The sequence below is a fragment of the Chionomys nivalis genome, chromosome 3 (assembly GCF_950005125.1).
Source record: "Chionomys nivalis chromosome 3, mChiNiv1.1, whole genome shotgun sequence".
Lineage (NCBI taxonomy): Eukaryota > Metazoa > Chordata > Mammalia > Rodentia > Cricetidae > Chionomys > Chionomys nivalis.
In genome coordinates, this window is record NC_080088.1 from 20,936,446 (window position 1) to 20,951,323 (window position 14,878).

The 14,878-nt window shown below is 38.1% G+C and overlaps 1 protein-coding gene across 2 annotated transcripts in view; it reads right to left on the minus strand.

Moving 5' to 3' along the window:
• Positions 1-14,878, minus strand: part of Usp25 (ubiquitin specific peptidase 25) — a 111,787-nt gene that overhangs the window by 72,913 nt on the left and 23,996 nt on the right. For both annotated transcript variants that reach the window (XM_057763625.1, XM_057763624.1), the window contains exons 2-3: positions 13,044-13,121; positions 9,586-9,730 (exon numbers count right to left, since the gene is read on the minus strand). In XM_057763625.1, the coding sequence (XP_057619608.1) occupies positions 9,586-9,730; positions 13,044-13,121 (223 nt within the window). The remainder of the gene's footprint in view (positions 1-9,585; positions 9,731-13,043; positions 13,122-14,878) is intronic.

Below are 14,878 nucleotides of genomic sequence, written 5' to 3' on the forward strand. Positions count from 1 at the left end.
TAATTTTGTTACTGAATTACAAAATACATGTGTTGAGGAAACTACAAAAGTCTAAATTTATTGTTATCTTCACTTTCTCCTCCAATAGTAGCAATCAACAACCATTAAAATATTACAAATAGTTGCCATAGAAAGGGCTTTTTTATGTCCTTGAATACAATAAAACCTTATAAAAGTATAGTAAGCTTTGTTTCAATCATGTTTGTAAAAATAGGTAAAACAGATAGTACACAGCCACAGAGTAGAATAGCTGAAATGATGCTGACATGCCACCAAGTACAAGGTTTCACAAGGCTAGCTACAAGATATCTATCCTCAGACACAGTAAAAGAGGGTGGAGCTATAAAATAGGTGGAGCAAAAGAAAGGTAGAGCTATATGAAGATAGAGCTAGAAGAGGGAAGAGCTATATGAAGATAGAGCCAGAAGAGGGAGGAGCTATATGAAGATAGAGCTAGAAGAGGGAGGAGCTATATATAGATAGCACTAGAAGAAGGTTGAGCTATACTATATGAAGATAGAGCTAGAAGAGGGTGGAGTTATATGAAGATAGAGCTAGAAGACGGAGGAGCTATATGAAGATTGAGCTAGAAGAGGGAGGAGCAATAAGGAGGGCAGAACTACCCAGTCCAAATTCGGTAACAGAAAAGAGGCTAGTTCTAGGTAGTATGAAACAAGAGCTCTCTCGGTAATTAAAACACAACCTGAACAATGATGGGAGAGGATATAAATTTTAGAAAAATCCCAGAAAAGCAGAAAGCCAAGCTCTAGGAACAGGATCAATTAGCCCTTGGATTCCATTCCCACATCTTTTTATTGTGTTTTCATCATAAAACAAACAAATCTTTCACATTTACCTGCAAGAAAAATTAAGAGTAAGATCTGGAACTCATCAATACCATCACTAAATGGAGACTTTGATGGTAGAAGCAAGGGAGCAGCCATGATCCTACTGCTTCTGTTTTTCCCAGTGTCCTTAGTGGACACGTAGAAGTTGTTCTATCAAAGTTCAGCTGCAAGGAAGTCACTCACAGAGCAAAAATGGCACTCTATTAGCATTTCAACATCCAGTCAGAGTCAAGTGGAGGTTACTTATCGAGGTTCCTATCCCCTAAGCCAAAGTTACTTAGGAAGTACACAGTTGCTCAGAGCCGCCCTACCGGCTGTCTTCCTGGTGTGGCAGAGGACTGAAGCACTGTGGTTGTCAGATCTGCAGTTACTAAAGAAGACTGAGCTCAAGGGCCCTCCCTCAATTCCCTGCAAAGCTGGAATTGCTTAATCCCTTAGATTAAATGCCTTCTCTGAAATTACCAAGCATAGTTGATGTTTCATGCCTGACTGCCTAGAAACTCACTTAGAAACAGCAACTAATTATACTCTTCACTTACACACTTTCAGGATCCATGAATTGGAGTTCACACAAAAGCAAACAATAAGCAAGCATGGTATATTTTCTCCTATCCCACAAATGCTGAGATGCTAATAACAGTGTAAAAATAAAGAATGGTACACGGGCTCCAGGTCTAAGGCTTTTATTTCTTAAACCCCACCATGTATTTTGCCCCACAATCAGTTTTTTTAAGTGATCTATTTGTCCCTTAAAGAAGGGATCAGAATTCCAGAAGGTAGAGAATATAATCACAATAATATGGCTATGTGATACCCTCTGCTGCTGTTAGTTAATATTTGCCCTGCTGATGCTGATCAAGGCACCAGTACCAAGGTGAATTTCTGTTATTACTTAGAAATAAACACAATACTTTAAAAAAAAATCAGTTTACCTTAAGAATTATAACCTTGATCAAAAAAAAACTAATTTTAACAAGAAATTGAATCTTAATTTACAAGGTTTTGGAGTTGTTACTGACTAAAAATGCATAGTTTCTACGTGACAAAGCCTGCTATAAATGCTAGTCCAATGCTGGGGTTGCAAAGTTAATATTTCTCATATTTTGGTTGAAAAAACAAATGACATACTACAAAGGATAAACACCCAAACTTCAATTTTGTCAGTTGTTGCAGAGCAACTTCTGTTAATGACTGATAGAGAATTCCATCCAAACTCAGAATTTTGAAAAAATTTATGTTTCAACTACCATGATCCTGATAGTTTCTCAGGATGTAAAGGCTTTTCTGGTAGAACCAGTTCATAAGCTGCCAACAAATGTGATACATTAGTATATTATTCTTTCATAATTTAGATGGAACTACAACTATCAACATAGTTTTACAGAATCATGTAAGGGTGACATAAAATAGCAAAACATTGGTAGATTTTAAAATATAACAGCACTGTATAAAAGACAACTGATAACCACCATTCAGTGCAACATGAGTGTGCCTGTGGATTCACACTGTAACTCAGCCTTAGGAAATTAAGAAGCATTGAGTTTTAGTATATTGAGCAGAATAATCATTATTATTTGAATAATCAGTTAAAACACTCCTCTCTTTGCTAAATGAACATCTGTATGAAGCTAGATTTTCTTCACAAAACAGAACCAAAGCAACTTATTCCAACAGAATGGAAACCCTCCAACACAGATCTGAGATCCCAGCTCTTTTCTAATACCATAGATAGGAGAAAGGCGCAGCAGCGTAAAGGGTGCACCCTTTTGCTAGTTTGTGTCAGAAATATATTCTATACAAAAATATTTACCTCACAGAATAGGTTGCTATTTTAACTAAGAATTAGTTTTCTAAGCTTTTCTGAATTTTAAAAATGTTTTAAACAGTTCCTGAATTAGAATTAACTCAGAAAGTATTTCATATCAATGAAAGCTCTTTGAAGTCCGTCATAAATTTGTGAGTTTAAAGGAGCACGAAGATCAAAAGTGTGTCACGTTATTAAATATGAACATGTTCGACAAGACTTCTGGCCGCACGGGACTGGGGCTCTTGTAATCTGGTTTTTACAATCAAGTTGGCAAAAGATAAGTCACAATCAACTGACCAACAGAAGACAAATGTCAAGAAACATTGCTACAACTCTCTGTGCCAGTCATTCCTGTGAGGAGGCCAGGACATGACAGCAGAGCAGCAATTCTGGTTGGACAACTCGTCTTCCCCAATGGGGCCCAACCCTGTGCGTCCTGCTTTCTGCTCCCGTCTAGACCACAATTCATATCATCTGCCTTTCCCTGATGGCATTACATACAGAAGATGCTTATTCTTCCACTGGTATAAAAGGCTAACCTGTCTGTGGCTAGAAATGACCACACTCAGTTGTCCCTGCTCCCCATCTCTCTCCACATCTCTAATCCCCTAGGAGGTGGGCAGTTAGGTACAACTGTAATGCAGATGGGAACTGGAACCTGCCTCTCCTGGTACTGGGCAGCAGTACTTTCTAATGATGGAAAAGGTTAGCTGAGACCAGATGCTATCAGTTCTTGACTGACACATTCTTCCAGCAAAGGAAAAGGTCTCCTTATCTATAAAGCTGCTGTAATTACAATTTTATTCATAGTGTTCACATTTCTCTACAAAACTGAATTTTTTCTGCCATAGTTTGAGAACAATGTGGCCATCACGAAAGGAAACTTTTATGACCCACTCACATATTAAATTATTTCAATTTTAAGTATCATTTTGCTTAACAAATTAGTAAGTAAAATATAATTTTAATAATGGCTAAATGAGAATTTTCTTTTTTGTAATTCATGAGTAGCTAATTTTCTCTTTCTGTTAGCTATTGTTGGTTCTCAGCTTGACTACATCAGGAATTAACTAAACCTACCGTGGCTGGGTGCACCTGTGAAGACGTTTTTCTGAATTAAATCATTTGAAGTGGGAAGACACACTTTTAATCCAGATCCACCTTTAATCTGGGATACACCTTTTGCTAGCAGCCTATATAAAGGGACAAGGAAAGGGAAGCTTGCTCTCTGTGCCTGCTTGCTCTTGCTAACAAGTTCATTCCTTCAATGGTATCAAAGTCTACTTTGGGATTCTGGCATGTACTGAAGACCAGCTGAAAAATCAAGCTTTGGGTTTTGCTGAATTCTTTTTCCAGGAATTGGCAAAACAATGAATACATTAGATGCATAGAGTCATCAGTTGTATAAGGAAAACTAGCATTTTCTGTATGCTGAGAATTAACTTGGCTATAAACAAGTGGTAATTACAGAAGTAAATTTAAAATCAAAATAGCCTTGGTAGAAATCTCAATCCATATACCTGCATACTATATGCACGTATCTGCACCATGACAAGACTTTGGGAAAAAACTTTTTTGCTATATACTGTCCCTAAAGATCACTGTGAGAACAATTCAAAGACACCAAACAGATATGATGGACAGTTGGAGGAAGAACACATACCAGGACAAGACAGAGTTGAAGTAACAAGTTAGAATGCCAAACCAGAACTACACACTGCATGGCTTGTTTGAAGAGGAAGTGAAGGATGGGAGCTCACATGGGAAGCACAGATCAGAAGTGAGGACTCTGCTGACTGAGCCTTACAACTCAGCCTCGGAGGCTGCCGGTCTCACTGTTTGTGTCAGGAGGCAAATGCAATTCAGCCGCTGTGGCTCATTTCTCTCCACAGTCCTGTGATTCCTTCCTCACTTCCCTTCAGGTATTTGTTCAAATGTGACCTCACCCAAAAAGCATTCTCTAAGGACAGGACCTAAAATAGTCATTCCTATTCCCAGCCAGCCACACCCAGGGCACCACCTTGACATAACAAGTGGTTCTCTGTGAACTTCTGAGAACTCAGGAGTATTATTCTTCACTGTCATTCTTAAACAAAACAGACTGTATCTTTCAATGGCTTAATAAGCTCCCTAAAAGCATAGAAAAATCAATACTTCTGTACCAAAACAACTGAAACATAATACCCAAATATGAAGCATAAATTTCAAAAGTGGGCTATGTATAATGACAGTAATAAGATGTGAGTATGTGTTCCCAATTTCTACAAAGAGGACAGATAAGGCATTACATTAAAAAAATACTTCCATATAAACAGATATACATAGGCAAAGTGCCTTCTCCACTCTCCATCCACTTCTTCCCTACTCTGATTTGTTGGTTTTCACATAATAATCCCACACACAGTCTCTAAAACTGTAATGTATGGACAGGATTTTTTATGATAGGAGCTATAAATTTCAACATTATTTAACTTTAATTTTGATTACTGGCAACTATACGGAACTGTTTAGTTAAAAATATAATTCTGATTTTAAGAACAGCTACTAAATTTATAATGGTAGCATCTATAAAGTAGAAAATGAAAAGTACTTGGGAAGTCATTCAAAAACTGTCACTTGTTTTCTGTGTCTTGCATCTTAGAAGGTGGAAACACTGAAGTTAACATTCCACGTCAGTCCACAACTATGAAAACAGTGAGAGCCCATGGCCAGCCTTCTCTCCTGAAACTCAGAAAATTTTCATCATGGAAAGAGAAACAGGCCTTGAGTACAACACCAGCCTCAGAAATAAAAGCTCCACTTAAAAAAGAATGAAATAAATTAAAAAAAGTTATCCAGGCCGTTCTATAGTCCACTTCTACTACAATAGTCTAGTAGAATATTCTACTAGATGCTTGAAGCGTCTTAACATATCCAATCAGCTGCACACCACCACCCTGGTCTAACCTATTTCTAAGCTTAACTTTGGGTGTTGTGAATGACCAAAACAGTTTCATGTAATAGAAATTTCTAGACAGAGTTGTAACTTTCATTGAATTTTTTTTCTACCTAAAGTAAGTTTCAAAAAGTGTGAGGAATGGAAAGAGGAAAGAGTCTGTTGATAACTCCTCAGACATGAGGACAGAAGCTGCACCCATCATCATCTGGACCTTAAATCACCCTTGTCAAGCAGTCCACCCATGATCTAGATTCTAGGATGGAACCTCAAGGGTTTTCTCATTTTGAATGCCATTCAGGTTGTATGGAGCCTAGGCATCAACAGCAATTCAAATGTTTGAAGAGCCTACTACTTACTTAGCACTCGTGCTAATGTATTATACCAGTTTATCTAAAGCTTAATAATGCTGAATTACTTTCTATGTAATGATTACCTACCCAAATCCCTCTTATCTTTTGATCCATATTTTGATTGCTCAACTGGGGTGCATCTTGCTCTGGTGGACATATACTGTTTTTGTCCTGTTTTAAAAAAGTTTAAAACAATTTAATAGTTGTGGTATAAAATAATACTAATAGATTTAATATTGGGCAAACTCTTTTGTATAGTCATGGCTAAGACACTGTGTGCCAAGAGCCAAAAATATCATTGTTTCTGCTTTGATTCAATTACAATTATGATAGCCAATACCATGCATTGTAAATTAGTCCACTTTAATTGTGTATGTGGTAGGGGCTGATGTGTGTGCAGAAAGTCAGAAACTCATGTCAGCATCCTGCCCAATTACAGCCCACAGTATTCCCTGGAGACAGGGTCTATCATTAAGTCTAAACTAGCCTGGAAACCAGCAAGGATCAGTGAACCTCTTGTTTCTGCTGTGTAACAGCAAGCACCACGCTACACAGAGGTTTTCTATGTGAATTCAGGGGTTTAAGCACAGGTCCCCATCCTTGTACAGCAAGAGCTTTATTCACTAACACGCATTTCTTTTTCTTTTTCTAAAGATCTCATAAAGTTTCCTTCCTAACCTAGGAGCATGAGGCATTCTTTGAAAATTTGTTACTTAGTATTGTCTGGATTATACAAGTTATGAAAAGGTTAAATATACAGCAAAAATTTGAGCCTTTTTCCAGAATATAACAGAGTATTAAATTATAGTAAAGAATATTATGAAGAGTTACCCAGTACAATAACTGAAGTTCTAGAAACAAGTTTTCTTCAAATTGTAACTTTTCTCTAAAAAGTAAAAGCCAAACTAAAATATGAAATGGCTTTCCTATTAAAAGTATTGAAAAGATTATTACTTCTTCAATATTACAGAAAGGGACACAAATATAAATGTTCTTCAAATCAAGTGGAAAACAGTATGGTTTCTTTTTCTCTAAAAGAGACATTCAAGTACAAATAGTTATTTGCCAGCTTACATAAATGCAGTAGCATATTTACTGTGAATTTTTCAGTTCAGAGGGTAGATTTTTGCCAGCATTGAAATGAGCATGTGATAGACTGGGACCATGATTTTATTTACCCTCAAATTCTGGCTGAAGAAAAGAAGAGTAATAATTTATAGAAAATAAAACTTTTCAGTATCTGAAACAAACTATTATAGAGTTTCAAATACCAATGTACTTCAAATAAAACTGAGAAGGTACTCAAAAGTGAAGCATTTCCTTCACATCTATCCCTGAGAAATTCTGCCCTGAGAGCTGTCATTGCTTTTCCCTCTAGACTCAGGCTTATGAGCAAGTCTGCACTTACTGACACTCACTTGTAACAATCTTTCCTTCAAATCCATAAAAACTAAAAACACACGAAAATCGCTTCATTTCTCAACAATACCTGCACAGTCAAAAGTACTTTTCAATAAACTGCTGAATGTGCCTCTCAATCCTCAGTTCTGAGGCTTGCTAGGTTTGCTGAATAAAACTGGTTCCTAACAACTGTTCTCCTTCCAATAACTCTACAAGACAGGACACAAACGCTGTAATGACACTGAAGTGTGACCAAGAGGGCCATCATGTAAGTACTCATTAAATTTCAACAGATCTGTGTCTCAGTAATCTATATGTCTCTATGTGATGGACACATTACAGAGTGAGCTCCCAGCTTAGGGAAACACATTAGCAATGAAGCCACAGCAGTTGAGCAGGGCACTAAAATGACCATCAGCTGAGTCCAATTACAACCCGTTATGCCAAATGTCGGTGAAAAGTAAAGTGATTGTGTGTTTGTGTGTGTGTGTGTGTGTGTGTGCGTGTGGTTATACATATGGGGGTGGTTATCACAAGACATGGCCTTCTGAATGTGAGCTGTGTTCTAAGTGAACCTATTTATGTCACCATCGGAGTCCACTAGCATTTTCACTGGTGCTCACTGAAAGTCTTGAACAGGTGCTATCATCTATCTTAAGCAATATCTCCTCCTTTGCACAGCAAATAAGCCTTCTATTAGGATAGTCTCACAGTTCCATTTTTCTCCCTCTGTTCATTGGTCTTTGTGTCATAAACAGAGCATTAACAACAAGAGCTCCCACAAGCCCTTCTAAACCCTTACCTCTCCAACTAGTGCTCAAGGCTGGACTATTTGCCAATTTCCATTTCTAGTTGGCTTCAGGAAAAACTACACTTTGCTTTTTCTGTTTTTTTTTCTGTTTTTTTTTTTTAAAAAAAAAACAAAAACAATAAAAAAAAACTATGTAATTAGTTCCTTTTTCCACCACAAAACTGGATGCTATTCTCAAACACACATCCTTCCTATACTTAGAACCCAGCTTCTTCCAACATCAAAATGTTGTTTCATTGGTCTTGAAGATTTTTTTTTCTATGCCAAATTTAGTGGCATCAATGTTCAACGAAATGATTTCCAAATGACAGTCCTCAGCAGCAAGCACACTTTGGATACTGGAAAGACTTGTTCCAAGCAAGAGGACAGAAAAAACGATTTCCAGCAGGCAGTTGCTAGCTAACTCTTAAGACAGAAATAACTTAGACTTGAGAGGGAAAGGTTAGAGACTCTTCCTGGCCCAAAGAAGAGTAAGTTAAATACTGAGGGGGTAGGTGGCACCAGGTGTTGTGACTTCAGCTCATTCTATTTTATTGTCAGAGTGTAAAGAAAGGAGGGAAAACAGGAGAAACTGCCCAAAGCCTCAGTTATTGCTGAACTTGACATAAGCAGGAGGTGCACCTCATGCAAGCATGAAAAGGGGAAGGGAAGTGGCTCTCCTTCCTTCTTCCTAATTTCCATGGCCACAGAATGAGACCACACACGCTCCTCAAACATGTTAGTGATCTCATGTCTCACATCTATAACACATAAAAGTGCTTACACTTTATATATACTACTTTGTTATTTTGGAGTGCTTAGGACTAAAACCATGGCCAAGTACATACCTTAAATAATACCTCCTATTTCATATTAATTAAGCCATGGGAATGTCAGTAAACAGTAAAAATTTCTGTATGGTACATGAGAATATTCCCGTGATGATGATAAGCTAGGGTTTTGGGCAAATTCATATAACTTGACTTAAGGTGCAAGAGAGAGGGCATGGTGTCTCCAAACATTTCTCTCAAGGGATGTGTGTGTGTGTGTTTTCATTTTGGATTAAGGAGGATTTTGATTATATGAAAGCCTTCTCCTCAAATCTTTATTTTCAATGTGGAGGAAAGGAAATTTTATAATATAGTAAACTTATAAATTTATAACCTCAAAGCAGTATTTGGCTTCTACTGAAGGCTGAAATTGACAAATAACTATCCACTTAAGATTCTAGACTTTTTATGAATATAATGAACCATTTTTTTATATTTCAAAGTCATGTATTCTATAAGAGATACTCATAAAAGGATATATAACTTAAATAAGATGGTTTGTCACTAATAAAAATTTATATTACTTTTTGTTTATGCTTCACTTCTGTTTAATGAGTAAAAGTAATACAACATCAAAAGAAAATTTCACTGTATGTCTATAAAACATTAAGAAAAACTTACTTGCATCTGCTTGGCTTCCCACACTGATGTATCTATCGTTGCCTGGAAGTGCTGTCTGGTAATAGGCTGTCTCCTCCTGTGGAGGGGTCTTGGCATTCTTTGCAGTGAGGAAAGCCACTGCTAACTCCAAGTTTCCATTACTATCCTTCAAATAGCAAGAAGGGAACATCCAATGATTTTGGAGTAAAGGCATCCAAAATGTATCTAATTTTATCTTGAATATTTTGTAACAAAAATCATTTTGATTTGAATATATTGTAATGCAACTCTAAACAGTAAAAATTTGTCACCCATATACTCTACCTCAATAATTACTTTTAAAAACTATATTCATTATTTGATATTCATTATTAAAACTTCTATTACATTGCTAAATCAATTCTATTTTCTTAGCTACCTATTCATTTGGAAAAATACAATCATGAACTTCTAATTTTTAAAAAAATGAGTAATCAAGAATTTTTTTCTAGGTTTTGCTTTCAGAGTGGAAAAGTGAATACTTAAAATATGGTTCCTTAACAAGGATATTGGATGCACCTAGGAGAAACTTAAGAAAATGTCAAGAATTCTTAGTACAGCAGAGGACAGAAACACTCATGCCATCAAGATAAAAACTCTTCCCATACACACATCACACATCAGTGCTCATCGAAAGCTCAGCTAACCAAATATGTTAATGTTCATTTAGAAGTAACAGAAGGCCGAAAAGCAGTATGAGGAGGCTTGCTTGGCTTTATCTTTAGATTCTCTAAGAGGCTGATTAAAAGTAAAATGTAATATGAGCCTCAGGACAGCTAATTGAGACAGCATAATAAACTCAGATGTTAACCAAGTCATCTCCATAGCAGCTGCAGTCAGGATGCAGAAGGCCTGGCTGTTTAAGCAGAAAACCACTGGAGCATTGTGGACACCGTATTTACGTTCATTTTAAAAAAAAATCTTGTGCTGGCTGTGGATTAAGAGCAGAGTGTGCTATCACTATTAATATTGTTAAGGTAAGACACGATACAGTGATCAAAGTAACCATAAAATTATCAACAGCCAAAAGAAAAAAACCAAAACCTGCTCGCAATCTCACTGTGGCAGGAAGTTAAGAAAAGGGTGGCTGGGAAGGCAGCACGGCTTTACAGTGTGCTGCCTTTGTGCCCATGATGAGACTCTTAAGTGACTCATCCAAGATACAATAGGCCCCTGTTAGATAGTACACTGCTCATAAAATGAACTGCAGGAATGACAGCTGACATTGACAAAGCATCTACTAGGTGTCTAGAAGTGTGCTAAGTGTTTTGAATGCCCTGCTTCATTTAATGAAAACCCAGACACATTGGGAATTTTGCAACTTGGCAGTTATTCAGTTTGTATGACTAAGTATAGATTCTTGCTATGGCTTAGACATAAAACGTTCTTCATGGGCTCCTGTGATTGACCACAATTCAATAGATAGCAATGGTTTGAGAAGTTGTTTAACTTTCTAGGCAGCTACGCTGAGTGGCAAAAGTCACCTCTGCACAGAGAGGGTTGTATGCATAACTCTGTCCCACTTTTCCCAGCTCTGCTGCCTGTTCTGACAAGATCTGATGATGGTGCAGCCTCAAGCTCCTGCCACCATTACCTCCCCACCATGACACAAACCCTTCCTCCTCTATTTATCTTTTGATATGTGTGTGATGTGCATGTCTGTCTGTGTGTGGATGCATGCATGAGTGTAGTGCCTGCAGGGGCAAGAAGAAGGGGTCAGACCTGCTAGAACTGGAGCTACAATAATTACAGGCCAAGTGATGTAGGTGCCGTGAACCAAAATCCAGTCCTCCGCAAGAGCAGCAAGTGCTCTTACCACTGAGCGAACTCCCCAGCCCTCCCAAATTGTTTTTGTTGGGTATTTGGCCACAGGGTTAAAAAAAAAAAAAAAAAAAAAGTAGCTAACAGCATTTTCAAGTTAAACATCATGAAGTCAGTGACTGTGGTTACCAAAGCACAGGACTTGTTGGTATGTTGCTAAAGAATCGACTCATTACTACACACCTTGAAAAATCCTAAAGGCCATCAGTTAGGGTCTAAGTGTCCTATTTACTCTCTCAAATGAAAGTTTGTGAAGAAGAAAATAACATACCAAAGGAATGTGGACAAGACTTAATTTGATCTATATTTCTCAAGTTTAGTAAGTGGAGGGAGTTTCCCTCAAATTTCCAATAGCAAAGTGATGGCTAAAGTCTCATCCTCTGTGATCTCCTGGAAAAGGCAATTTCTGCAAATAGACTTGGAATGGATTAGTCATGTATATCAGAATGAAGGACTGGTAGCCATCTAAAGGTCAGGCTCCTCAGAACTGGGGCTGCACTCTGGAATCCTCTAACAACAGCATGTACAGCTCAGAATTAGCACCCTCCGGAACACTGCTTCATCAGTTTTCTCCTGGCAGATGAGACAAAGCAAGCTCCCAGCACAGTGGTAGACACTTAGCCTTATTCGGGCACCTGTGAACGGCTCCTGCAGCTCCATTCCAAGTCTCCCACACGCTGCTGTGTGTGATGTGGGGTGGGCTACTTAGCATCTCCATTTCCTCATCTCCAAAGAGGGAGATGGAAGCATTTATCTCTTGGAAATATGAGAATAAATTAACAAACCCACATAAAGAACTGAAAGCTGTTGGTCCAAATTGTCTGATGTTTAGTGAACACTATCATTGATGATTTTTGGTACAATCGTAAAAAAAAAATAAATAAAAAAATAAAGTATCTCTGGAAATAAAGCCATCAGGCTCAGAATCAAGGACCATTTTAACATTTTCCCCATAGTTAAGTTACAAAATCTCCGGGGCAATGTGGGATGAGAGGGATAAAAATGTTACATACAAATGAGCTCAAAATACAGTTCTACTTCAAGCAACACTTCATTCTCTTGATCACTATCACTGAGAACTATCCATGGGACTTGACTCATCTCGGCACCTCCATGGGAAAATGAGGGTGTATCTAGAATGCAACCAAAATGTCACATTGCATGTTGCGCATATTACTGAAATTTGAAGCTGAATAGCCTTGAGGCATTCAGATTAACTGAATGCAAGGAATGATGTAAGCTTATTTCTACTGATTCTCTCCTTTGTGATGATCCTCCTTCACCTCTTACTCTAAGCCACACTCTGAGCCCCACTTAGATGCTAGAAACAGGCTAAGAATACTATTCCTCAACACTCAGACAATTCCTACTAGCCAGCAAGAAAAGTATCCAATACAGAGAGGTTATGCCTCCCTCCAGTGTACCCTCAAACATCAAATTCCTGAAATTTACACGCTTAGAATTGCAGTGCAGGAGATGAGGCTCTTGCTTTCCAAGAGAATGCTTTCCTCTATCTCTGCTGGTATCATATGGTTCAACTAAGAGACTTGGCTTTTAAATACAGTACACAAAGGAGGCAAAAATACACCACAATTTTAAACTACAACTAAAAGTCATACCTTCAGGGCTTGTTGCAGTATCTGGGTATCATTAATCCCAGTTATTTCTCTCAGCTGATTCAAAAATGTCTGCTGGTGCTAGAGGACAGGAAAAAATCAGAATTATTACAATAGAAACAATGGAATTTTAAAAAAAAAAGATTGTATTTTTTAAAAGAGAGAAAAAAAAGAGAGAGGAAAGAGAAAGTAGAATTTGAAAGATACAAGATAAAAACACCACTCTTTCACAACAGAGTTCAGGGAGTCCTTGCTCTACTCTCATATTTCTGAACCTCAACTTCTGCTTTCTCTCCCAGGCTGCCTTACCGAGCTAACATTTTCCATCCTATCAGATGATGCCTCAGCAAAAAAAGAGAACAGTTTGTAGCTTGAGTCTGAGGAGAACTCCTGGGGTGTTTAGATGTTCGAGAGATGCGTGCTCCTCGCCTGCGCAGTAAACCAGTTGTTGAGGAATAGTATTCTCAGGTGTGTGACCTTTGTTTATGCTGCATTTGTTTAACTCTGTGAAGCTGTGTTACTGGGCCTGTCTAAAACACCTGAAGGTCCTAATAAAGAGATGAACAGCCAATAGCGAGGCAGGAGCAAGGATAGGCGAGGCTAACAGGCAGAGAGTATAAATAGAAGGCGAACTCTGGGAGAAAGGATTGCAAGGAGCAAACAAGAGAACAAGGAGAGGACGATACCAGGGGCCAGTCACCAAGCTACACATGAAGCCACGGTGAAAGAAGCAAAGAAAGGTATACAGAAATAGAGAAAGATAAAAGCCCAGAGGCAAGATCGTCGGGTTAATTTAAGAGAAGCTGACAAGAAACAAGCCAAGCTAAGGCCAGGCATTCATAACTAAGAATAAACCTACATGTGTGATTTATTTGGGCACTGGGTGGTGGGCCCCTCAAAAAGCCAAAAGAACAAAACATACAACAACCAGTAAATGCATCTAAGAGTTCTAAGATCCAGTCAATGAAAGAAACCATATGATTCTCCAATCTGTCATAAAAGATCCTAAGTTGAACTGGCTTGACCCATTTCCTTCCCTTCTCTTCACAGTATACTAGTCTAGCAAATCTCATGACCCAAACAGCACAGGACTCTTACCAAAGTGTTCAATGATCTTCTATGAACAATCCCACTACACGCCTTTGTATTTAAAACACAGTTCCCTCAAACTGTGAAACAACACCATGAAATAAAGCACAGAATATGTCAAACAAAAAAACAAGCTTAGTCCCTAAAATAATGTAGGTCTCCTGGATTATTACTTCAAAATGGCTTACCCTTAACTCAGTACCAGTTCAGTTGGGAATCTTCAGGGACACTTGAACAACTGGGTGAAAGTTTGCTGAGAAAAAGAATTAATAACAAAGTTCCCAACTACAAAATATAAAAAGAAAGGGTAACACCGTAATGGGAAATCTAACAGTTCACATTAGCCAGGAATCAAAATTGTTATTGCTGGTACAAGACATGACAGTTTGTACCTCCGAACACACTATAACCTGTGGCAGTATGTCACAGCTACAAAACCTAATCTAATCTTGAGGAATAATCAAACAGCCTCAAACAAGAAATGCAGAGCAAAGGAATTCTCATCCTTTCATCTGTTAAGATGTCTATAGTACCAAAGGCAACGAGGCAGTCTCCAGCATAAGGGAAATCCAGAGGAGCTACCACACAGGGCAGCAAGAGAGGCTGGCAAAGGCTACTGCATGCCCTGCAGAGTGTGAGTGGACATTACTGAGAAGCATAGGGGAAAGCTGCTCAGTGTATGACAATGTTTTAGCACATTCCTATATGGCATTATAGTAGGACAACATCTTTTTCCTTAGGAATGTTTA